The 24,368-nt window shown below is 35.9% G+C and overlaps 2 protein-coding genes across 2 annotated transcripts in view; one reads left to right on the top strand and one right to left on the bottom strand.

Moving 5' to 3' along the window:
• LOC145288002 (uncharacterized) overlaps nucleotides 1–2,332 on the bottom strand; it is a 283,397-nt gene extending 281,065 nt beyond the window's left edge. Inside the window, exon 1 of the mRNA XM_080136001.1 lies at nucleotides 2,195–2,332. The gene's annotated coding sequence lies outside the window, so the exon portion shown is untranslated. The remainder of the gene's footprint in view (nucleotides 1–2,194) is intronic.
• Nucleotides 620–23,029, top strand: LOC145288007 (uncharacterized). The gene is made up of 3 exons (XM_080136008.1): nucleotides 620–1,024; nucleotides 19,507–19,626; nucleotides 22,735–23,029. The coding sequence occupies exons 1-3, from the start codon at nucleotides 997–999 to the stop codon at nucleotides 22,806–22,808; spliced, it is 222 nt and encodes a 73-aa protein (XP_079992134.1). The 5' UTR covers nucleotides 620–996; the 3' UTR covers nucleotides 22,809–23,029.
• Nucleotides 23,030–24,368: the final 1,339 nt, after the last annotated feature.

Here is a 24,368-nt window from a genome sequence, read left to right as displayed (position 1 = left end):
TTCAGTTTTATGATTTCCGAAATTTCGCCCCAATAGTGTAGAAGCGCCGAAAAAAAATTCAGAGACAAGGGGCTGGGCTGTAACTGTTTAAAAATAAAATACTTATTAACTTCAGTAATTGTTTGTTAAAAAAAAAAAAAAAAAAAAAAATGAAACTCTTTAATCGATTATATTGACGTCTCAACCTTGGTACCTGTGTCTGTGTGATCCTTTAATATTCCCTCCATTCATATAAGAGTTACAGCCCCTTATCTATGATTTTTTTTCGTTGAAGTAAACATTTGCCCAAAATTCGATATAAGATATGCGGCAAGATGCGCTACTAATTTGATGTTTAATTTGCAACATATTTCAATTATATTTTTTAATAAACGCTGTTTGATCTTATATATATATATATATATATATATATATATATATATATATATATATATATATATATATATATATATATATATATATATATATATGGTTCAATTTGCCAAAAACTTAAATTCGGAACAGGACAGGATTGGACACGCGCACATACACAGCGGCAGCGGCGCTGTAATACAGCGCCTCTAAATCGCTGATGATGATGATTATTATTAATAATAATAATAATAATAATAATAACAATTACTACTACTACTACTACTACTACTAACAATAATAATAATGATGACAATGATGATGTATTTAGTGTCACTAATCTTAGTTTTTACTATTCGCCCTATTAACTTTTTTTGCGTCATTGCAAACATAAACATGAACCATCGTTTATATGACAGGTGGTTGCTGTTGTTAATGATGATGATAATTTTGATAAATTTCACTATCATCACGATCACATTAAGGAAAGAACATGTGCTTTGCACACGGCCCTTAAAATTCTAGAAATATAAAAACAGATCACGTCGACAATTTTCTATACTAACGTCGAAGACTCTTCGAAAGCTGATAATATATTTTTTCCGATTTTAGTTTGTGAACTTATTTTTCTGCACAATTTTCAGAATGCCTGATAGCTGCTGTTGTACCGAAGGTAAGAGTAAAGGCAAAGATATTTTTAAAGTTTAAATCTTCAATATAACCATATTAATCATATCTCCATTATAATCCCATTTTTATTTTTTTGAATCACATTCGTTTCTTGGCCTTTTTTTTTCTTTCTTTTTTTACTAGTGAAATTTCAGAATGGAAGTCGTTATAATTCAGCGATTTAAAACATTCTTTTAGAAAACGCAAGTTGTAGACGAGCATCATGATGGTTGCAAAGAATTTATTTTCATAGATTAAGAAACTTCACTAAATCACCTTAAGAGTTTAGATGAACAGCTTGAAAAACAAAAGATTTTAGAGGGGGGGGATCAGTTTCGCATATAAATTGAACGTGTTATTCTAGCGGTTTAAGGTAATGTTTATTTTAGATGGGAGATATATTGTGCGTTTTCTTTAGTGGAACAGCTATTTTAAGTGATTACGAATGCTTTACAATTAGAAGTGCTAATAACGGAGAGGGGACAGATTGGTTCACGGGTGCGAGCAGTATTAACTTCTCCCCCCCCCCCCCAATATTTTCAGCGGATTATCTAATGGACACTTTTCTACCCGCAAGTCGATATCTGTAGGGGATGCTCAGTTCCTAATGCAACGTTCTTGTAAATCGATCATCCTTTTTAGAACCACTTAACGTTTTATAAGCTAAATTTCGAATTTTGCCTTAAGCAGTTTGGACTCAAATTTACTTCGCTTAAAATTTGCATTTGAAGATTTTTATGGTTATCTTAAGTTTCGTCACCCAACATTGTTAATTTTTAAATTAACAGGAGACTCTTAAGTATACTTGCGTGTGCAGTTTCTCGTATAATAAATCGACCCCCCCCCCTCGAATATCAAACCCCTCGAGAGCACATACACATACTGTTGGAATTTTACCTTAAGCTTTCCTCCATCGACAGTGCTGGGTTAAGTGTCAGATGTCGCCATTAAAAATGAATGATTTGAATAGACTCCCTATCTTTCGAAGCTTATAACTACTTAAAATGTAATTAAAACCCTTTTTTTCCCCAATAAAAGGAGCAAAGTCCAAATTTTAATAAGTTAATAAAAAAAATGCAATTTTTTTTAATCAGTTTTCTTTAACAGATTTCAAGAAATTCAACGAATTTTAACTTACTCCAAATATAAATATAAATTCCAAAAAATCACTTACCTATAAAAATACTAATTAACGGGTACTTCCCTTCATTTATAAGAATTTGTCCGTATTTATATTTTATATTCCATTTACTTTTTTGAATAAAAAAAATTTAAGCAGTCCTTCGAAAAGGATTTTAAATTCTAATCTCAGATGTTCACAGCGGATTTGTCTCCCTTTCTTCCAGTTGACAAATACGGAGGTCTATTTCTGACATGTGCCTTATCTCCCCTTTGTATTTCTGACATGTTTGCTATCAACAACAAAGTTAATCAATATGGGTCACCATACTTGAAAAATGATATTTCACTCAAGTTTACTTTTATAAACAATCCCCTCGACAAATTTTCCATTTTTTTTTGTCCAAGAAATACATGAGATTTTGGTTTTAAATATTTTATTTCTTTATGCAATATTTTTAAATATCTAAATTTTTTTTTAACTTTGCATGTAAATTTGCAGAAAACTATGTTTTAAATTAGATTATTTTATTGATCTTATTTTATATTTGTGATATATAAACCTTAGGTGAGAATTTTCATTTTAATATTCATTTCAAAATGGGGGGGGGGTGAATTAAAAAGTCTGTCGAAGGCCCCCTCTCCCATTAAACGTTTAATGGTGGGGGGTGCCTTCGACAGACTTCTTTATTTTCCATGACAGTTTTTGAATAACATAGAATACTGGTGGATGTGACTGTTCTAAGTTCCCACTTAGTGCCATGCATGCTCTAACCTTATGTTTTTAGATTGTCGACGCACGCGCGCGTGGAAAAACTTTCATCCATCTAATGTCTGGTCGTTTTCTGAAAAATAATATTCATGCATCTCCTTCGCAGGCGTCATGCAAAAGGAAAAATATAATATACAAACACATGTATGGTATGTGTGTGTATTTATTTTCAGTCTGTCAGCAATTCCTCGCAGTACATTACCAATGTCTGCAAGGATTTTGTGTATGCGTGTGTGCAGTTCTGTCTCTGATCTGTAAACAGAATTTTTGTGAAAAATTAAGCAGTTCTACTGTGTGCGTCGACGCGTTACTTAAGGAAAAACGGTAAATTAAACTGCAGAAGCACCTGTTAAATATTGTACTAGTTTTATAAGTGCCCCCGTGCCCCCCCCTCCAAAAAAATTAAAAACGAAAAATAGAAATGCTTTTGTAGACCGCTCGTGAAAACTTTTTTTTTTTTTTTTTGGTCAATTAAAAAAAGCATAAACTACGTAACAAAGAAAAATGAACCACATTTTGTTTTTGAAAACTTTTCTGTTATTTTAAATGCCTGCTAAAAAATTCTAACGCGATTTGACAAGTCACCTTACTACGTGCAACGTGCGTCCATGCGCGAACGCATCATGTAAGAATAGCATAAACGATGGCGATGAGGAGTTGGCACAAAATAATGCGAGGGTTTAGGGGTTAATACTATGCAAACGGTAAATTTGCGACGGGTTTGAATATCAGAGTCGTTGTCAGCGACCCCGAAAACCTATAAAAAAACAAATTTTATTGGTCGGTGGTCACGGTGGTGTTCTGTTGTAGTTAAAGTAAACATTTACTCATTAAATTTTTCTGCTGGTCGCCATGGAACTCAACGCTCAAGGAGTACTTATTTTCAGTTCAAATAATTAGAATTAAAAAAAAATAAACTGTTCAAATTGTTTTTTTTTGTTTTTGTTTTTTTTTACTCCCTTATAAATTCCACAAATAATTAGAATTTTTGGTATACCGAATTTTTAATTCAACGGTTCAAATAAATAGAATTAAAAAAAAAAAAAAAAAAAATTCTTTCTCCCCTTTTACTTCAGTTGTTGAAATTACCTTTTTCCGGTACATGTTACCTTATGCTATAACAGAACACCGACCACTCTAACTTGTTTAGAGGTATTCGAGGTACTGAACAACGAATCTGATAAGTGCTCGTGCTCGCCTGAGCTCCAATCTATGGTCCCGCTCCCCCTCGCCAAACTTTCATGAGAAACACTTATCTAACTGAAAACACTATCAATAATTTCATCCACTCTTTATCTGTGCGGTAATCTGGAAGAGAGCCTGTTTCCTCCGTTTAACTATAGGTGGCGTTACTGTCTGTCCACCCAGTTATGAAAGCACAATGTATATAATGGCACCCTTGAAATAAAAATGTTTTTAATTTTAAACATTTTTTTTTTTTTTCACACATATTTACGTTCTTTTTTGTGTGGGCTTTCTTTGATCACGCATATATATGCGTGATCAAAGAAAGCCCACACACAAAAAAAAACGTATTACTCGCAGAAAAAAGGGGGGGGGTCCATAAAAAAAATTCTCTTTTTTTATAAGAGCGTAAAAAATCCTCGCGGAAAAACGGTTGTACCCATAAATGTTTAAACTTTAAAAGAAAAATATAGCAAAAACATTTAGTTTATGCTTGCAAAAAAAAAAAAAAAACGTATAACAAGCAACAAGACGTAAATGTTTGGAAAAAAAAAACTTAAATATGTTTGCAGAAAAAAACATGTTTAAAATTAAAATATAAAACATTTTCAAGGGTGCCATTATATATTTGTGCTTCCGTAACTGGGTGGACAAACAGTAACGCCACCTATAGTCAAACGGAGGAAACCGGCTCTCTTTCTTCCAGATTACCATCTGTGCCTAAACCTAATCGTAGATTCCATGAACAAAACATCTTTCTTCGAACTGCAACTGCACGCCTGTGGAACTTTCTTGTTTGCCTGCTTTCCAGCTGACTGCAATATGGTCGTCAAGTCCAATGTAAACAAGTTCTTGATGAGCCGTCGGCCCGTCCCCCTTAGGTAATCCAATTTACCAAATTTCCACTACTTGCAATTATTACGACATCGTCCCATTGACCACTGTACGCTTATCAATCCTTACCCTCGAGTGGCCTCCGGACCTTGATAAGTGACTCCTTTGTTAAAAAAAAAAGTTAGTGATCAATTTACTAAAGGGCTGCGTTAAACTGACCCCCTACATTTAATTTTTTTTTATATAATCCGGTAGATTTGTGTCGATTCCTTCTGATAAAATTTTTTAAAAAATGGGAGTAGGGAGTACAGTAGTACAGTACCGCTTGTACACGTGAATCCTTTTTAGGCTTCAGTGCATATTACTGGGATACAATGCCGTTTCAGAATCGGGAGAATAGAATCTTGACAAACATCAACGGACCAAGTAAATAATAGACCCTGTAGCAGATGATGACCGGCGCACATTTCAAGCGACACCGGTGATTCTATTGGCACAACCACATGGCGTTTGTAAACACGTCAAATAGCAGATGTGGTCGAATGTTTGCGAGCAAGATTTTAAATTTATTTACAAAACTTAGATTTAAAAGAAAATATATTTACAAAATTTTCTTAATATTAAATATCTACAAAACTTACGTATTTTAAAACTTTCTATTAACTCAAAACTTTTTGTCGGTAACAAAACGAACGTGTTTAAATGAATATCTTTCTGAGTGCGTCTTTTTTTTTTTTTTTTTTTTTTTTTTACAGAACTTTTAATAAGAACTTTTGGATTTGTATTACTATACATAGATTCGAAAAAGTTGTCAAAAAACAAATATAACAAATGTTATCAAAGGCAAGATAAATTACTTTTCTACCTAACTGGGGTACTTATGCAGAGAGTGATCCGGACGTAACTCACCGGACGCTCGGCTTGCCCCGTAAAACGACGTCAACAGCCGGAGTTAGCCGAGCGTCGGCGCTGAAAACATAAGAGAAACCTACCTTAATGTAAAATTTGTTAAAACTTATTTACTGTAACGGAAAACAATTTTTTTTTTTTTTTTTTTTAAATGTAAAGTGTTTTTTATATACAAGAAAGTTATTATTATTTTTTTTTTTTTTAAAGAAACAGCGAAAAAAAGGCAACAAGCAAATTTTTTTTTTTTTTTTTTTTTACAAAACGTTTTTTTTTTTTTTTTTTTTTTTTTTTTTTTTGTTGGGTGGTTAGGGTTAAGGAAAAACCTGGTAAAAGAAAAATGCGAGGAATATTTACTGTTGGTATTTCCTCAGCCTGTTGGAGGGCATCACACGGACACACGACTATGAGGGAGGGACAGGTTTTCTTTTTTGCAAGCAAACTCCTTTCCTGACAAAATTCCAGGACACCCGCTGCCGCTGCTGTTTGCAATTTTTTCCGACAAATATGTTAAGTTCATATTTCCTTCCATAGGTACGCAATTTTAAGGGTTAAATAAATCTGAAATTGTAACGGTTGTTAAATAAATCTGATTCTGTACTGTTTTACTTTCTTTTCTTTTTCTTTATTGTCGTCTGCTGCTTTGAATTTTTTTCTTGCGTCGCGCACGCGCGTAGCGTTGACAACCGTCGAACTACATCGCCGACGCGACGCTCGGCTAACTCCGGCTGTTGACGTCGTCGTGTTACGGGGCTAGCCGAGCGTCCGGTGAGTTACGTCCGGATCACTCTCTGCATAAGTACCCTAACTGGATATGTTTTTAGTTTTTTTTTAAATGTAACACGTTTATTCAACTCGAAAAACAGTATTTACCGATGTATTGGAAAAGTTTAAATGGCGCCCGACTTTCTCTTTGGCACGGTAAGTTTGGAAAAAGCAGTCATAAATAAAAAAAAAAATTAAAACTAGACAAAATACGGTTAGAAACTCTCAATATGTTAAGGTGACATAGGCTGACATATTCGGTGGGTGTTTAAGTGTTTTGCATATTTTTATTTTTAACTCATTTTCCCAAACTTACCGTGTCAAAGAGTCGGACGCCATTAAAAAAAAAAATTTTCGGGTTTGTATTACTGTACACATAGATTCGAAAAAGTTGTCAAAAAACAAATATATAACAAATAAATGTTATCAAAGGCAAGATAAGTTACTTTTCTACCAAACTGGATATATTTTTCGTGTTTTTATTCAATGTAACATGTTTATTCAGCTCGGAAAACATACATTGTTTACCGATGTATTGGAACATTCAAGATGGCGTCTGATTCTCTCAACACGGTAAGTTTGGGAAAAGATGTTATAAATAAAAAAACGGATAAACTACTGTTAAAAACTCGCTCAATATGTTACCGTGACGCGTGACATAGGTTGACATATATTCGGCGGGCTTTTAATAGTATTTTGTATAGTTTTTATTTATAACACCTTTTTTCCAAACTTACGGTGTTAAAGTGAGTGAGACGCCATCTTGAATTTTCGAATACATCGGTAAACACTATGTTTTTCGAGCTGAATAAATGTTACATTGAATAAAAACACAAATATATCCAGTAGGTAGAAAAGTAACTTATCTTGCCTTTGATAACACAAAATAAAACATCTCAACATTTATTGAATTGAAATAAAAATTCAGAAAATTAATAAAATGAAAGTTGTCAGTGTAAGTTTATAGTTATGAACATTAATGGAATGCATGTGCTATTTAGTTTTTAAAACAGATTTTTTTCTATTAATGTGAAAGTGTTTTTTTTTTTCTTTAGAGGGGATTTTTTTCACCAACAAAAATGAGTTATCAAAATGTATGTCTTAAATTTAGTTTTGAACAGGCATTACATTTTTTTTGCCCCCCCCCTTTTCCAACTTCCATTTTAATTTAACTTTAATTCAATAAATATTCAGATAATTGTTTTAACATTAAAATGTTATTGCATTGACATTTTCAATTCATGTCCTGAAATTGTCTCCCCCCTGTGTCCGATTATGTTTGTTTCATTATATGATACGGGAACCTTATTAAAAAAAACACCAGAAGACAAGATACATTTAAGCGTAATAAGCCATGGGGCAAGTCCATGTATTTATTTTTACTAACCACAAGGGACGCAACTCTTGTATTTTATATTAAAGAGTTGACCGAAGGGGACATAACTCATAATATGACATCCCTCTTTTCCAAAGAAAAATAAAACAAACAATAAAAATTACATAAGGAAGGAACCTTGACACTAGTACAATAGTGTGTCCAACTAAGGGCTGTTCTCATCATAAAATTTTTTGGGTGGTTTTATTATATGACCGGATCTGGATACTTTCTGAGTTCCAGGATGAGTGTTCAGTGTTTTGTGGGGTGTATTTGTACCGGGTCTGTCATTGGTTGTGTTGGGGCTGGTATGCTCCATGGGTATACAATCCGTTGACGAATCGTTCGATTCTGGGGTCATCATGGGTGTGGCTGCATACGTTTTGGAGTTCAGCCTTGTTGCAGACTTATCTGTTCTCAGATGTCTGCGGTTCCTGCGAAGTGACTTCCTTGAAGGAGTCTGCACCGCATATGATCTTGGTTCAACACATCTGTGTGACGACTGCTGGAGACCATTTGCTGGAGTCTGGATCATATACGCGGACGTGTTGTCCTTCCTGTATCTCTGGTAACTCTCGGGTTTGTTGGTCATAGTGAGACTTGGTAGGATTGCCTTTGATAGAGGCGAGTTGCTGTTTTTCTTTTTGGGTCGAATTGTTGGGGCACTTCACTGGTAAGTTTTCCACCAGCTTTTGGTTCCATAGCAATTCACCCGGTGACGGAATTGCATGGTCGATTGGGGTTGACCATAAACACAGCAATACCATGTCTACATCACGACTACTTGAGGCAGCCTTTTGCATCGCTGATTTTATGGCTTGTATACGGCGCTCGGCCAAACCGTTTGATTGAGGGTATCTAGGGGATGATGTGACGTGTTCAAATCCCCATTTGCTTGCAAATTGTTTGAAAAGACTGGAGCTATAGTAAGGACCATTGTTGCTGATGACTCTTTCTGGGATCCCTTGTTCACCGAATATCTGCTTTATTAGTTTGACTACTTCCTGACTGGAAAATTCCTTTAATTTCCTCACAAAGGGAAACTTTGAGTAATAGTCCACCATCAGCAGGTAATTGTGACCTTCACTTGGAACAGGTCAGTGGCCACTACTTGCCAGGGCCTTACAGGAATCTCATGTGGTATCCGAGGTTCTGCACTCTTGGCCTTTTGGTGCTGTTGACATATGGTACATTGTGTGATGCTGTCTGTATCTTTATTAATGTTGTGCCAAAAGACAACTTTTTGCCTGCAGTTTGCATTTTTCCATACCCTGATGACCATAATGGATTTTTTGTAGGATTTCCTGCTGCATCACTTTGGGTATAATTATTCGATTACTCTTCATGAAAATTCCATTTTCGATGGCCAGCTCATCCCGATACGACCAATACGGCTGCAAGTTTTTGATTATTTCCCTGGATGTATTGGGCAAGCCGTGCAGGATAGTTTCCTTAAGTTCATAGAGTATAGGGTCGGCTTTCGTTGCTAGCTTTATCGATGTTACTTTTTTAGCAGAAAATTGGACAGTCAACTCGGATATTAAGGTCGCTCTCCTCGTTACTCCTTCTGTTGGGTAGTCGAGAGGATCCATCCGCCAGGGTAATTTCCTTACCTGGGCGGTACATGATGGTCATGTCATATCCTTGTAGGCGCAGCAGCATGCGTTGCAAACGAGGTGGAGCAGCAATTAGATTTTTTAAGCTGATCATTTCCAACGGCTTGTGATCGCTTTCTACTTGGAATTTGCTTCCATATAGGTATGTTTTGAAGCGCTCACAGCCAAAAACTACAGCTAAAAGCTCTCTCTGTTTGCATACCTTTGTTCTGTTGCTGTTAGAGCTTTTGATGCAAATGCAATGGGCTTTCCTTCTTGCAAGAGTACTGCACCTAGACCCTTGTTTGAGGCGTCTACCTGTAGACTTGTCTCTTTCATTGGATCGAAGTAAGCGAGAGACCTTTCTTTGCAGATCTCGTCCTTTATTTTCTGCATAGCCTTCTGGTGACTAGCAGTCCACTGGTACTCTGCTTCTTTTTTTAACAGATCTCTCATGTGTGCAGTTAAGTCTGATAGGTGCGGAATGAATGGTGACAAGTAAGTGATGATTCCCAACACTTTTTGCAATTCTTTGACGTTGGTAGGGTTGGGAAGCTGCTTTATAGCTTTTACCTTACTAGGATCTGGTTTAATGCCGTTCTTGTCATAGATAGCCCCAAAAAGGCTTATCTGCTTTTGATCTATCACATTTATCACCATTAAAACACAATCCTTCCGTTTGTGCTACTTCCATAAGCCGGTGGAGGTTGCTGTCGTGCTCCACCTTAGTCTTTCCGAAGATAACATCTATTAGTCCAATTGTACTAGGACATTTTTCCAGTATCATGTCCATTCTCTGCATAAATACATCCTGTGACATTACCAGACCAAAGGGCATTCTTTGGAAACAGTATCTCCCAAACGGTGAGTTGAAGGTCGTTAGTAATTGGGATTCTGCGTCAAGAGGTATGGATCAATATCCATTTTTGGCATTTAGCTTTGAGAGGTGTTGAGCACCTGATAGCTTGTGTGCTAGCTCTTCCATGGTGGGAGTCTTGTAATGACATCTCATTATTGCCCGGTTCAGATCCTTTGGGTCAAGGCATAAGCGAAGTTGTCCATTCTTTCTAACGTATACTATGCTGCTGACCGATTCAGTCGGTTCGGTGACCTTTCTGATGATGCCTTGGGCTTCCATGGATTTCAACTCCTCTTCTATTTCTTCTCTAAGATGGATAGGGCATTTCCTCGGTGCATGTATTACTGGAGGATGATCAGATTTTAGGACGATGTGGTAGTCACTTTTAAAATGTCCTATGCGATCAAACTGACTTGCATATGCATTTTTTAATTCGGAGTTAATCGGATCTTTTATTAAATGGTGCAGTGGAGGCTTATCAGCTCCAAGTCTCTGAGAAGGTAATCCTATGATTGTAGGCCCTTCTGTTGTGACAACAAAGAATTTTAAAGTTTTCCACTTGTCTTTGTGTCCGCATTGTATGAAGATCGATCCATGCTGTATTATGTTTGAGCCGTTGTATGCCGTCAGAATCGTGTGCTCTTTCTTTGTGGAGCCTGGAATGGGTTGTCCTAAGTCATTTACTCTGTTGGGAAACATGTTTCGAAAAGTTCGTAGAGGAAGCGTATTCCCTTCTGCACCTGTGTCCACCTTTGCTTTGAGTATATGAGTGCCTGGTCTATTGGGAAGCTTTATTTTAAGTTCCGTTATTTCAGTACGCTCGTCTTTTGGCTGATGAATCACATTAAAGTTTAACTGCTCAAATTTTCTATACATCACCTTGGGCTCAGATTTTACTGAGCAGATTTTACTGTTCTGCTTTCTGTATCTGTTTTCTTGCGGCTGCTTTTGGCTGTTCGTCGTTTTTGTTTGGCTGTATTTTCTTGTGCCCTCCTTTTTGTTAGTGCAGACTTTCGCCCAGTGGTTCTTTTTGCCACACGCTGAGCTTTTTTCTTTTTCATGTTTATTTCCACAACATCGACACTGGCTTGTTTTTTATTGCACTAATTTCCTGACAATCGCCTCGAATTTCAGCCATTTGCCGCATGTGGTTAAGGGATGCTTCGTGCGTTCTACCACTATTTAAGGCCTCTTGGAGTGTAAGTTCCATGCCTTTCGAAAGTAGAAGTTTTTGTAACTCCGGGTGTCTGATGCCGGTAATCATTTGTTCAATAAGACGTTCTTAAGTCTCTTGGTTATCCATAAACCTGCATTTTTTTGCCTGTAGTTTACATCTCGCCATGAACTCATCGATGCTTTCCGTATTCTTGTTTATATTCACGCAGATAGAAGCGTGCAATACGAAAATTGGTTTGGGGCTCTAGATGCTCCTCAAATTTACGCCAAATTGCCTCCAGGTTCGTCCGGTCAGCATCATCGTCAAATGTCCAGGCGTTATATCGCCGTAAACCTTCCTCACCAGACAGCAGTAGAATGTGGTTGACCTGCTTCTCGACAGGAATGTTTTTTACTGAGAAATATAATACGCACCATTGCTTGAAGAATTTGAACGATTGAAATAGATTCTCAGACCCCCAGTGCATAACGGGTTCGCTTGCATTAGAACTCATTTTACTTTTTTTTGTTTTTTTTTTTTTTTTTCTTTTTTTTTTTTTTTTTTTTTTTATAAAGAAAATCCCTGTAGCTGCCACCATGTCCGATTATGTTTGTTTCATTATATGATACGGGATGAACCTTATTACAAGACACCAGAAGACAAGATACATTTAAGCGTGATAAGCCATGGGGCAAGTCCATGTATTTATTTTTACTAACCACAAGGAACGCAACTTTTTATATTAAAGAGTTGACCGAAGGGGACATAACTCATAATACGACACCCTGATGTGCACTTTTCAAACTAAAACAAAAATCTCATGTGACACTAATGCACCAGTGCCCAAAACCTTTAGATATTTATGTCTATTCAATTATTAAATCCTGAAGTCCAGTTTAGTAAGCATAACCTTATCAATGAGAAATTTCTTTGACACCACTTCCAGCCGATTTCTGGTTGCCAAAATATAAAATTAAGCCACCAACTTAGTGAAAAGGGTTTCGGTATTACTAAAATGTTTTAATTCATATCAAACAGTAATACTTAACATTTACTGGGTAGGTTTCTACCAGTATTTTAAATTTTTGAGGCAGCATTTTTAATCTTTAAAATATTAAAAATGTAAGTTTCATCACGGCCATTATGAAACATAGAGCGAACGATTATAGTTAACTATTATACAATAGCAAGGATAAATGTTACCTCTTTATTTTTATGCTACTCATCCCCTCCCCTCTAACGAGATTTTCTTTCTATGTGACTAGCCCAGCATTGCCTGGAGGTGTGGGTTGAGCAAAAAGTGGTAGGCTCGAATCCATACCATGAAGGAGAAAACGTGAAAAACGTGACGTCTTTGCTGTTGCGTCCATCACGAAACCAGAAGTGGCAAAGGTTTAAATTAAGGTTAGTCAATTGAAGAGGGGATGACTTTCGAAAACATTGGCAAAAAAAGTGCCCCCTCCCTGTAGAAAAGTACCTAGTTGAGGGTGAAGGAATTTTTTGATATTTGTCGTCTGAAGGGTAAAGCTTCAAAACAATACTGATCTTGTGAAAATCATTGCCTGTCTAAAGTTTTAGGCAGACATACATACATTTAAACAGACAAGTGAGATTTATGTTATAAATGTTTACACTTGGTGGTAAACAAAACAAAAAAAAAATGAATAAAGCTAGAACCCCATCCAACATCAGGGGTCTGTTCCAACCTTCCAGAGGTTGAAACCCAATTACAGGAGACGAAACTGGACATATTCTTTCTAAGCGAAACTGGCACTTCCCTAGATGAGTTCATAATTAAAGGATACTCTAACTTAACCTCTAAATCTGACCCCCAAGACTGGCATGGAATATGTCCCTACATTAAAGATGGCTTTCTGTGTGGTAGGGATATCTCCAGAGAAGACCTTGATTTACCTTATGTGCTTCCGGGTTGCACTTGCTTACACCACCACGTCTATATTTGCCCTCTATCACCCCCCCAAACAGCAATGTTACTATCTTTAAGAGTATATCTGAGAAAATTGACTACATCCTGTCTGCTCATCTTTCGGCTAACATTCACATTTGCGGTGACTTCTATGTCCATAATGTGGAATGGCTGACCCACTCTAATAAGACAGATGAAGGAGAGGTTCTGTCATGATTTTGCCATTGCCTATGACCTCACCGATTGTTCATGAACCCACCCATGTGCCCGATACTACCGGTCAGTATGCAAGCCTTCTAGACCTTTTTCTCACAACTTCCCCTGAGCTATGTTCATGTTCTGTTCTTTCTCCTCTGAGATCCTTCTACCACTCCGTTGTATCAGTTAAGATAAAAATGAAATAAGTCTTCAGGCGTACCTCTCCACTGTACTGTATACCTATACTCTATGGCTGACTGGGATAGCTTCCGTACATTCATATCTGATCTACCTCTGCATTCCATGTTTAAAATGGATGTGTCCTCTATAGTACCAGACCTGACCAAATGGTTAATTGTAGGCATAGACCAATTCATACCATCCAAAAAATTCCAGCAAAAACCTAAGTCATCCATGGTTCTCCCCAGAATGTGCTGCTGCCATCGCGCACAGAAATCACTTTCCATAGCTACCAACGTAATAGATGTATTGAGACTAAAGCTGCTTTCAGGATTGCCAGCAACCACTGTAAAAGAGTAATAAAAAACGCAAGAGAGCTATATGCTTAGTCCATTAAATCCAAAGTAGCTAAGCAGCGGCTTGCTTCCCACCAGTTTTGGCAAATAGCAAACAGGTTATCTTGTTAGCATCAGACAAGGTCAAACTATTTGCTAAGAACTTTGCAGCTAACTCTACCCTATGCGATGAAGGCCATCAACTCCCCGTATTTCCTTCTATAATGGACAACATGCTATGCAACATACAAATATCTGTGCATGAGGTCGCCAAGCTAATCAAGAACCGTGATTCCAGTAAAGAAACTGACCCTGACGACATTCCAATTAGTGTTGAAAAAGCTTCAACCAAAACTTGCCCCCATACTTACAAAACTGTTTAAGCATTGCCTTAAGTTCTTTCCAACACCCTGGAAAACCTCATCAGTATGCTCTGTATTTAAGAATTCAGGTGATAGTTATCTCCCTCTCGGTACAGACCAATAAGTCTCCTGTGTCATGAGTAAGCTGCTGGAATCCATATTAAATAGAAGTAATCAACCACCTTAGCAGAAATAACCTTAGTGACGCAATGTGGTTTCCGTTCTGCTAGATCTACAGCAGATGTGCTAACGGTTATCTCATAAGATTAGTGAATCTCTTGACAAAGGCTTTCTTTCTAGGGCAATTGCTCTTGACATATCAAAGGCCTTCGATAAGGTATGGCATAAAGGCCTACTCCACAAGATTTCCAGCTATGGTATAACTGGAAATGTTTTCTCAATTATTAAATCACTTCTCTCTGATAGGCTCATAAGAGTAGTGGTTGATGGGCAGAAATCAGAGGCCTACAGTATTAATGCTGTAGTCCCTTAGGGGTCCATCCCGGGCGAACTCTCTTCCTGATCTAAATCAATCAATCTCCCAAAACGGTGATTTAAATCATTCGTTCACATCTGTTGATGACCCAACCATCTATGGCAACACCTCAAAGGCCTTAAATGACAGTTCTCTGATCTTGATCACGTGGTACAGTGGGGGAAGAAGTGGCTGGTTACTTTTAATGCATCTAAAACCAAGCTACCATCTTTACATAATCAACGCTCTGATCCCCATCTAGTATCAATTGAAATGGGTGGCTCTCGTCTTGGAGGCTTCATGTTTTGACAAGCTTCTGGGTTTGACCTTTACTCCTAATCTGAAGTGGAACACATACATTAAGTGTTGCCAATGTCGCCAAAGCCAAGTACATCCAAGGATGGAGTACTGTTGCCACATCTGGGCAGGAGCTGCTAAAAACAGCCTATCCTGCCTTGAGAGAGTACAAAATAGACTTGGTGGCTTAGTGGGGGAGGGGATACCCTTTTCTCTTCCCTGCAACCTATCTCCCACAGATGTTGCGAGCCTGTCTTTGTTTTATCATTATTTCCATGGCAAGTGCTCGTCTGAGCTCCAATCTCTGCCCCCCCCTCGCAAATCTTTCACGATAAACACCCGTCTAGCTGAAACCACTGTCAATAATTTTTCTCACTCTTTATCTGTGCTGAAATCAAGACTTAGATTCCATGAACAAAGCTTTCTTAGAAGTGCACGCCTGTGGAACTCTCTTCCATTTGCTTGTTTTCCACCTGACTACAACTTAGATGTCTTAAAGTCCAACATAAACAAATTCCTGATGAACCTACCCCCCCCCTTAAGATACTTTATCAATTCTCTAATACTTATGATTGCTACGATACTATCCCATTGATTACTGTACATGCAATAACCCTTATTCCCGAGTGGCTTCCAGGCCTTGATAAGTGGTGACCTCCATGTAAAAAAAAAAAAAAAAAAAGTGGGAATCGGTTTTGCATATAAATTTGATATTAAATGATCTCCTGTCTCCATAACATTTAACTGGATAGTTTTAAGGGCATGTGACGACCCACTAAGTCTGGCTGGAATAAATGGGTAGGAACATTTCATAGCAATCACTGCTTTGAAACGCCTATGTGTTATCAAATGCGTAGGAACAAGGTGTTGTAATGTGACCACATGCACGCATAAAAGAAAATGAATTATTTACGCTTTCTTGTGTTTGAATATGGTGATCAGTCCCGAACCAGCAGGTTGGCACTGTTTTTATCCGCCAAAATCAGTTTTCTCTCCAAATTCTCAAGTGCAGCACCTGTTCAAGAAAGCGATCTTCACGAGACATTAAAAAATCTATCATGGTTTTACGGAGTTCGCAGGCGAACGACAATACCTACTGTGAAAATTTAGCACATCCAGCGAGAACTCCAACCTCCTTTTAAACATTCGTATTCCAAACCACTGTTCTTACAAAACAGAAACTCATGCACACACACGTGGATTATGGACTGTTTCCATGTAGCCATATTGACTCCAAGCCCTCCTGCGGCACACCTATCATAAAAAGCAGTACTTCCAAGCCTTGTGCCATACACACAATCTGCACACCAATCATTCATTTAATACTTTCAAATAAACTCAGCGATTCTGTTCTTTGAGTGCCATTTGACGACTCCGTTTAATTTATCATTTAGGTCCCGAAAATGCATTCTATAGGCAGATAACCAGAAGTTTTTGCAACTGCACTAGAATAGCGAAATTTGATATGAATTTCAAGGCAAAACAATGGTTTCTACTTAATTGTCATGTTACAGTAACGAATATATCCAAAAATAACAAAAGGTTAAGGTTGAAAAATTAAAACCTTTTGATGAAAATTAGCAAAAGTAACGTGTTCAGCTAAATCACTGGCGAGTTCCAAAGGTAAATAGTGTAACTATTACTAATTTTTTTAAATTCTTTTGCTTTTTAGCATGAGTTACTTCCTTTATGTCACATTTTCCGGTACTTGTACAGTTTAATCAAGACATTAAAAATGAAAATATCAAAGTTATATTGTATATATCCGTTTTGGACTGAAGTTCTCCAAAAAAATTCATTAATTTGATCAAGTTTTTTCCAGCATGCTGGAGGCAACCATGTTTGAATTTTTAGAAGGTAACTTCGTCTAGTGCCGACACCCTTCTCATCTTAAATACTAGCTTTCCTTCTTAAAAATCGAAACATGGCTACCTTTGAGTGGTAAAACATTTTTTCGCTGTAAAAAAAAAAAAAAAAAAAAAAAACTTAAATTCCCCCCCCCCCCCGGAGAACTTCATTCCATAATGGATATGTATAATGTAGCTTTTTCAATATTTTCATTTTTCGAATGTCTTGATTAAACTGTACAAGTATCCATTTTCCCAAAGTATTATGGCAGCGGTTTTTGTACGATAAAGATTGAAAACTTAAAATGTAATACTAGCAGAATCTGGAAATTCAACAGGGAGCTCGTGTGTAATATATTGATGTTGGCATTCTGTAGATGTTCAGCATAAATGGAGTCTCTCTGAGCTTATTGTAGCTTTTAAAACTGCAAAAGTATTTATCTAAGCTTGCAGGGACACTCGGCATAGCCCAGTCATAAAGTATGCTTAAAAGTTTTTAATTCTTGCAGATTTTGTATATATTATAGTTAATGTTTTTTTTTTTTGTTTTTTTTTAAGATTATAAAGTTGCAATTTCAAAAATAAAATATATCCATATGACTTTGGTGCATCAGCTTGAACCAAAACTTATGAATTCTTGGTAAAATTATTTATTACAAGAAATGGAAGTCCATAACAATTAAACGAGTCCCTCAGATGTAAGCGTGACACAAAATAACACATGCTATCCTATTAATATAGATTTAAGTACTTAGATGCTAATTAAGTAAATATTGCTTTTTATTGAAATTGAGTCAGTAGATACCATTTGTTAGATTTTTTTTTTTTTTCTTCCATTTTCCGAATTTCACTATAGTGTAGTTGCAGTTTATTTTGTATTAAGGAAGATAAATGTTTGTTTTGGTGGTGGTGGGGGGGGTTATATGCTAAATTTTCTATCCTTAACTAGAAAGTTATGAACTAGTTATCATTCTTGGCCTCATAAAGATGGTGATTTCCCTTTTCTGGACGAGTTTTCATTTCAGCATTTCATATGTACAACGGAACTTCCTATGACTTAATATTAACAATTTAGGTGATTTCAAATAAGATTTAACCAAACTTAATACTATTTCAATTTGTTTGTATCAACACAAATGGCCATTAGAATAAAGTAAAAATTCTTAGTCTATTTAGTTAGGGTTCACTTTACTATATAAATAGAACAATATCTCTAAAATAGCTGCATCCAAACAAAGTAGAAATCTATTTTCACTTAAAAAATCTAATCAGGAATCATAAACCCTTTTTGAAGGGTATCAGTATTGTAATAAAAAAAATTGCCTATTTTCGAATGCCAAAACCAATTATAATTTCTTTTAAAATCTAATTTACCATTGCTGGTAAAGTGATATTAAACTATTAATAAAACTCATCTTACAGATCACCTAGAAAGTGTATTAGCTTTTGTTAAAAATATGCATATATTACATGAGGTTTTTATGGTAATTTAAAAAAATAAAATTAAAACGAATTCCAATTTTTTAAAAAAATTGGAATCGTCCCATCACTATTTACAGCTTTCAAGAAAAAATATAAACTATAAATATGTACGTATATTATTCCAGCTTTCTAGAAGACCAACTCGGTCTAACAAAACTACAAAGGGGCAATGGTACTGTGCTACACTAGTCTCTTGTATATATAATATATATATTTATTTTATTTTATTTTATTATTTTATTTATTTTTTTATTTTTTTTTCAAACCTTTTTGAACATGTTTGGAACACTTAAATCTTATATTCTATGCTCATGGCTCTTATACTTTCTGTCCTAGTATTGTTAGACTGGATGAGTGTTCAGGAGAGGTGAAGAAAAATGCAAGCTTATTTGAACTAAATATAAGACTATGGAGAGTAAAAAGTGGGTTTTCAGTTTATTTTTGGCAGCTTTGTAATCCTTTTTCTTAACATTGCTCATGGAATGCAAGGACAAGAAAATAAGAATTACTGTTTTCCAGGTCAGAATCTATCCATTTAATGCTTGTTTGTTAATTTCTGGTTTTGATGTCTTTTGCTCCTTACATCAAATGACTTCATGCCTTGTCTGGAGCGATTTTCATTAAAAATGTACTTTTCTCTTCCTTCTGTCTGTTAATGTGCATTTATTTTTCTGCATTAAAATTTACTCTTTCATTTCTTTTCATAGATTTTAAATTCATAAATAATTGTATTTCCAATGCAATATTTAGAGTAAGTCTTGAATTCCTTTTAGTTAGAACCATTTAAATTTATTAAATGTATTTACTTTTATTTTAGGTGGCAAATGTGTTTGCAGTGATTCCTGCAAAGGTGGCAAATGCGAGAGTGGAGGCTGCAAATGTACAGCTGATTGCACCTGTCCAAAATGCAAAGGAACAGCTTGCAAGTGTTCAAACAGTAAGTATGGAGATGACTCGTGTAAAAAGAAATAACATGCTTACTAATATTTAATATAAATTGCCTTCTATTTATAGGTTAAGCTCTCTGATAGAGGGTATAATGGTTTCCATTAGTATATATAAAAAAAAAAATTCTTTGCAAGAGATTTTTTACTGGTAGTGTGATAAAAACTATTTAAGCGAAGTACATATAATTGACTGCTTGTATTTCAAATTTCAGTGCATATATTGTCCATTTGTACTAAATTGTAGCCTAGGAACATGTCTGGATCACACACATTAGTGAACTAGCAGGGAGACCTGACGTTGCCCATGATCAAATGTTTCACTCCCATATTAAAATCGGTGAAATCTCCCCCCCCCCCCCAATAAAATTTAATGATTGCCTACTCTAGTTGAGGACCCATCGCGGTGCACTGAGAAAGCTTCACATGCTTCCCTGCAGTGACTTATTTCACAATACATTGTAGTCTACATTGTACTGTAGAGAACCTACTGTTGATTTTTTTTATCATTCTTCTGTGGTACCAGATTACAAGAATTCTAGCAAAAGAACTGACCCATTACATTATCGCCCCATTAGCCTCCTCCCTCTTTGCCAAAATATTTGAGTCCATAACTTATCAAACTCTAGTCCTCCACCTTGTAGTTGCTAAACTTCTGACCAACTATGAATTTAGGCAAGCCGGTTCTACTGCTGATGTCCAACTGTAATCTCTGAACGTTTATACCATGCCCTGGATAAAGCAAGGGGAAGTAGAGCAGTAGCCCTAGATATACCTAAAGCTTTGGATACAGTATGGCATGGTCTTCTAAGGAAAATCAGATCATATGGTTTTACTAGACGAATACTTAACATAATGAAATCTGTCTTCTATAAGAAGAATCCAGGTTGTCCTTGATGGTCGTACATCAAAACCATGATATAAATGCGAGTGGATCTCTGGATTATCCTCTGACCTTTGGGATTATCCTGTTATTCATAAATGACCTCTCTAATAAAATCGTCTCTGATATGGGTATATTTGCTGATGACACCATTCTCTATAATAGGCATGATTGGAAAACGAATGAACATATCCAAGGCAATGGCAGAAACCCTAGAGGAAGGCCTTCAGTCTGTATTTAAAAGGACAATGGTAACCTGCAATGCTGCCAAGAATAAGCTCGTTTTCTTCTCAACCAGCACTAGCCATGGCTAATAATGCATTACCTGAAAGTACTTCAAACTCCTCAACTTAACATCCACAGGGAACATGAGTTGGAACAGATACATCAAGGGTATTGTCACAGAAGGTAGGCTCTCTCTACCATGCTAGAATGTTACGCCTGAAAATATCCTGTACGTCTACAAAGCCACCATTCACCCATGTAGAGTACTGTTGTCACATTTGGGCTGGTGCATCTGCTACTTATCTCTTGCTCCTGGACAAGGTTAAAAAGTCACCAACCTAATAGTTCCCAAACTATCAGCTAGGCTTCAGCCTCTCATCAATGAAATGTTGCATCCCTCTGCCTGTTTTGTAAGTATTTTAATGGTTAGATGCTCCAATGAACTACAGGCCTTTGTACCCCTCGATGTAAATACTCCCGACAAGCCGTAAAACCCCCACCCCTACACAGATCCCTCTCCTCCCCCAGATGCCAGAAAGCTTTCTACTCTAGCAATTCTGGAAAAACTAAACTTTGGAATTCCCTTTCGGGTCCCCTAACTATACTAACATGCAGAAGTTCAAGTGTAATGTAAACACTTCTTGCTGCTCAACTCCCTACATAGTACCCCTGCAATTTATGTCCCAGATAGTAGCCCCTTACATCCAAGTGACACTGTGCCATTTGGGGGTGAAAATGCAATAAAAAAAAAAAGAAATATACATATATAATGGCTTGAATTAAAGTTTAAAAGGCGAAAGTCAAGTATCATGGTGAAATTGTGTCCTCAATACTACCGTCTATTTTATGTTGGGCCTTGTGTGGTAATAACTCAAATGCATTTGTGATGTTAGGTTGTGGTCAAAATCGGCTTTTTTTTTTTTATAGGATCATTTCAATTTTCGATGCTTATCGAAGACGTTCAATACAAAACCTAAGAACACTGGCAGGCATATAAAGTACCTTCGTATGAAACTTCATAAAAATCAGCCCAGCTGCTTTAGAGTCCATAGGAATGAACTCTCACATAAAATTCCTTTTTCTATAATAGATGGAGATTAGTGAAGAGGAGGTAAATGATCTCTAAGAAAGAGATCATTTACATATGTTCGAAGAATTCAAACAAGAACCACTTAAATTTGTGTAATATCATTTCAGGGTACTTGTGCATTTAACGAACCAGACGTAACTCAGCATTAGCTCGGCTTTGTCCGCATGTTGTCAACAGCTCGGTTAACATTTAATTTAGAGCATGACTAATTGAGTTGCACATTGAATTGATGGTTAACTGCATGGAAAACTAATATTTTCTGTTTTTACACTTGGAAAGTTTTCTTAGTTTTCTTTTTTATGCATAAAAAAATTAAATTTTTAAATTAAAAAGTTTAATTAAATCCAAAAATGTTTCATAAAATACCCTTGTCACATGTGCTGTTGTAGTTTGAACAAATGACTGTACCTTTTTCTGAATTTTCATTGTTGATTAGTTATTAAATGCACATGAAATTAATGTAGTTCTTTTATCATTAAAAAAAATATGAATGTTTTAGGAATTAAAATTTGTACAATTTTAAGCTTTTTTTCTTATTTTACTTTGAATCGAATTCGGTTGTCTTAAAGCTGTTGACTCCTAGAAAAGTTTAGGACTCGCTCCTGAGAAAAATTCAAAGGAAGTCAGAAGTTGTCTACAGCAATATTCTAGCAACTCCTGTAATAGCATTGAAACTGTATTGGCGCTTATCCTTCCAGCGATGTAGAACAGGAAGGTCTGTAAGTTTGCCCTCCCACTACTTATCCAGCTTGTGTTCTGAACACAACTCTAGTCTTTTGAGGCTGAAAAAATGCAAATGATATCAAGAAATGGCGGTGGGAATCTTTAAGTTCTAACCTTGTATGTAATTACATCATCTTTTTAATATTTTGATAATCTTAACTGGATTTTTTTCTTTGTCAGGTGACTGCAAGTGTGGTGCTGGTTGCAAAGGTGGTGATAGTTGCAAGTGTTCAAATGACTGCGGTTGCAAATAGATCCTTTTGGGTTCAGTCCCCCATGATAATGACTTGTTTACATTCCGACCTTTTGCTGAAAAATGATGTCCTGTACAGCACCTGAAAAACTTCCATGTTGGATATCAAACTCGACTCTTGCATCTTTATAAGTGTTCAAATTTGAACTGTTGTTTTGATAACTTTGATAGTTTATTTTCATTTGAAGGCAAAAAATGTATCAATAAAACCTTTGAAAAATTTTTTTTTTTTTTTTTTTTTTTTTTATAGATTTTTGTATTCTAACCTAATTTTCTGTAGGCATAACAAATATCACAATTAAGTATGTGAAATGTTTAACTCACCGATGCCAACAAAGACACTTAAAGATATTTAGATGAAAAATGTGAATAAGTTCAGTGTGAACCAGTTTCGGCATATGAACTTTTAAAATTCAAATAATTTTTTTTTTTTTTTTTTTTTTTTTTTTTTTTTTTTTTTTTGTTAAATCTAATGTTTATAGTAATAGTTATAAAGCCATAACTAATTGTGTGCTTAAGATAGTCAACAAATTGTTTTAAACAAACAGTATCGAGTACTTAATTGCCATGTCAAATAGTAATAAAAAAAAAAAAAAAAAATCATAAAAATTCGGGTAGAATTGCTTGTCTTCAGTAAAATAAAGTATCACCATAGACAACAAATATTGCAGCTATGAGACAACTCCAAAACGAATATTTTAGATTCGTTATGTCCCCCTGTGTTTAGCCTCCTGTCTACTTTATAGTATTTAAGAAAAATGCAATTTTATCCAATATTCCGTGAAAATTACTTCTAACTAGAAATAATTTTCCACTTCGTAATTTTTGGACATATTACTATTTTTGGTATGGCAATTAAGTACGGCTTTATCTTGAGCACTTAATTTTAAGGTATTGTTTTAATCTATATTCATAAAATTATGGATAGTAAAAGTTTTTTTACACGGTCACCACTTATCAAGGCCCGGAAGCCACTCGGGGATAAGGGTTATTGCAAGTACAGTACGTTAGTGTGGAGATTTAAGGAAGTGTTTACTAAGGGGGGGGGGTCATCAGGAATTTGTTTGGACTTGAAGACCTTCAGGTTGTAGTCAGATCTATTAAATAGATCTACTTGCTTATTGGGTACTATTATATGATCTAAAAAGTTTATAATCAATCATTCTGCTGATTAGGGAACAAGTTTTATTTAATGCACAAAGTTACTTTTGAATTTCTACTTTAGTATTGCAACGTTTCAATAAACAATTCAATGGAGTAAATGGGACGCGCGTGGTCATTTTTTTTACATGTGTACTCGCTGTGATCCTAGAACATTTCAATTAGTTTTGGACATGCGGTCTTTGTTTTGTAATATTACTCCCAATATGTTTATGGCAGTTGATCTGTAGTATTGCATTGTTCAGTGACTGCTATACTCCAGCAATTAATCTTTTTAACTTTGAGATGAGCAATTTGTATATTTTATTTGCAAACTTATCCTCATCTTCATAGTTGTCCTGTGGTGTAGTGGATAGAAGCGTTGAATCTCCACGGTTCCACTTGAGCATTATCTGAAAAT

This window comes from Euprymna scolopes, chromosome 11 (assembly GCF_053919585.1).
Source record: "Euprymna scolopes isolate OS-2025 chromosome 11, ASM5391958v1, whole genome shotgun sequence".
Taxonomy (NCBI): Eukaryota; Metazoa; Mollusca; class Cephalopoda; order Sepiida; family Sepiolidae; genus Euprymna; species Euprymna scolopes.
The sequence above is the reverse complement of the archived record's forward strand: the minus strand, read 5'-3'. Positions and strand labels throughout refer to the sequence as shown.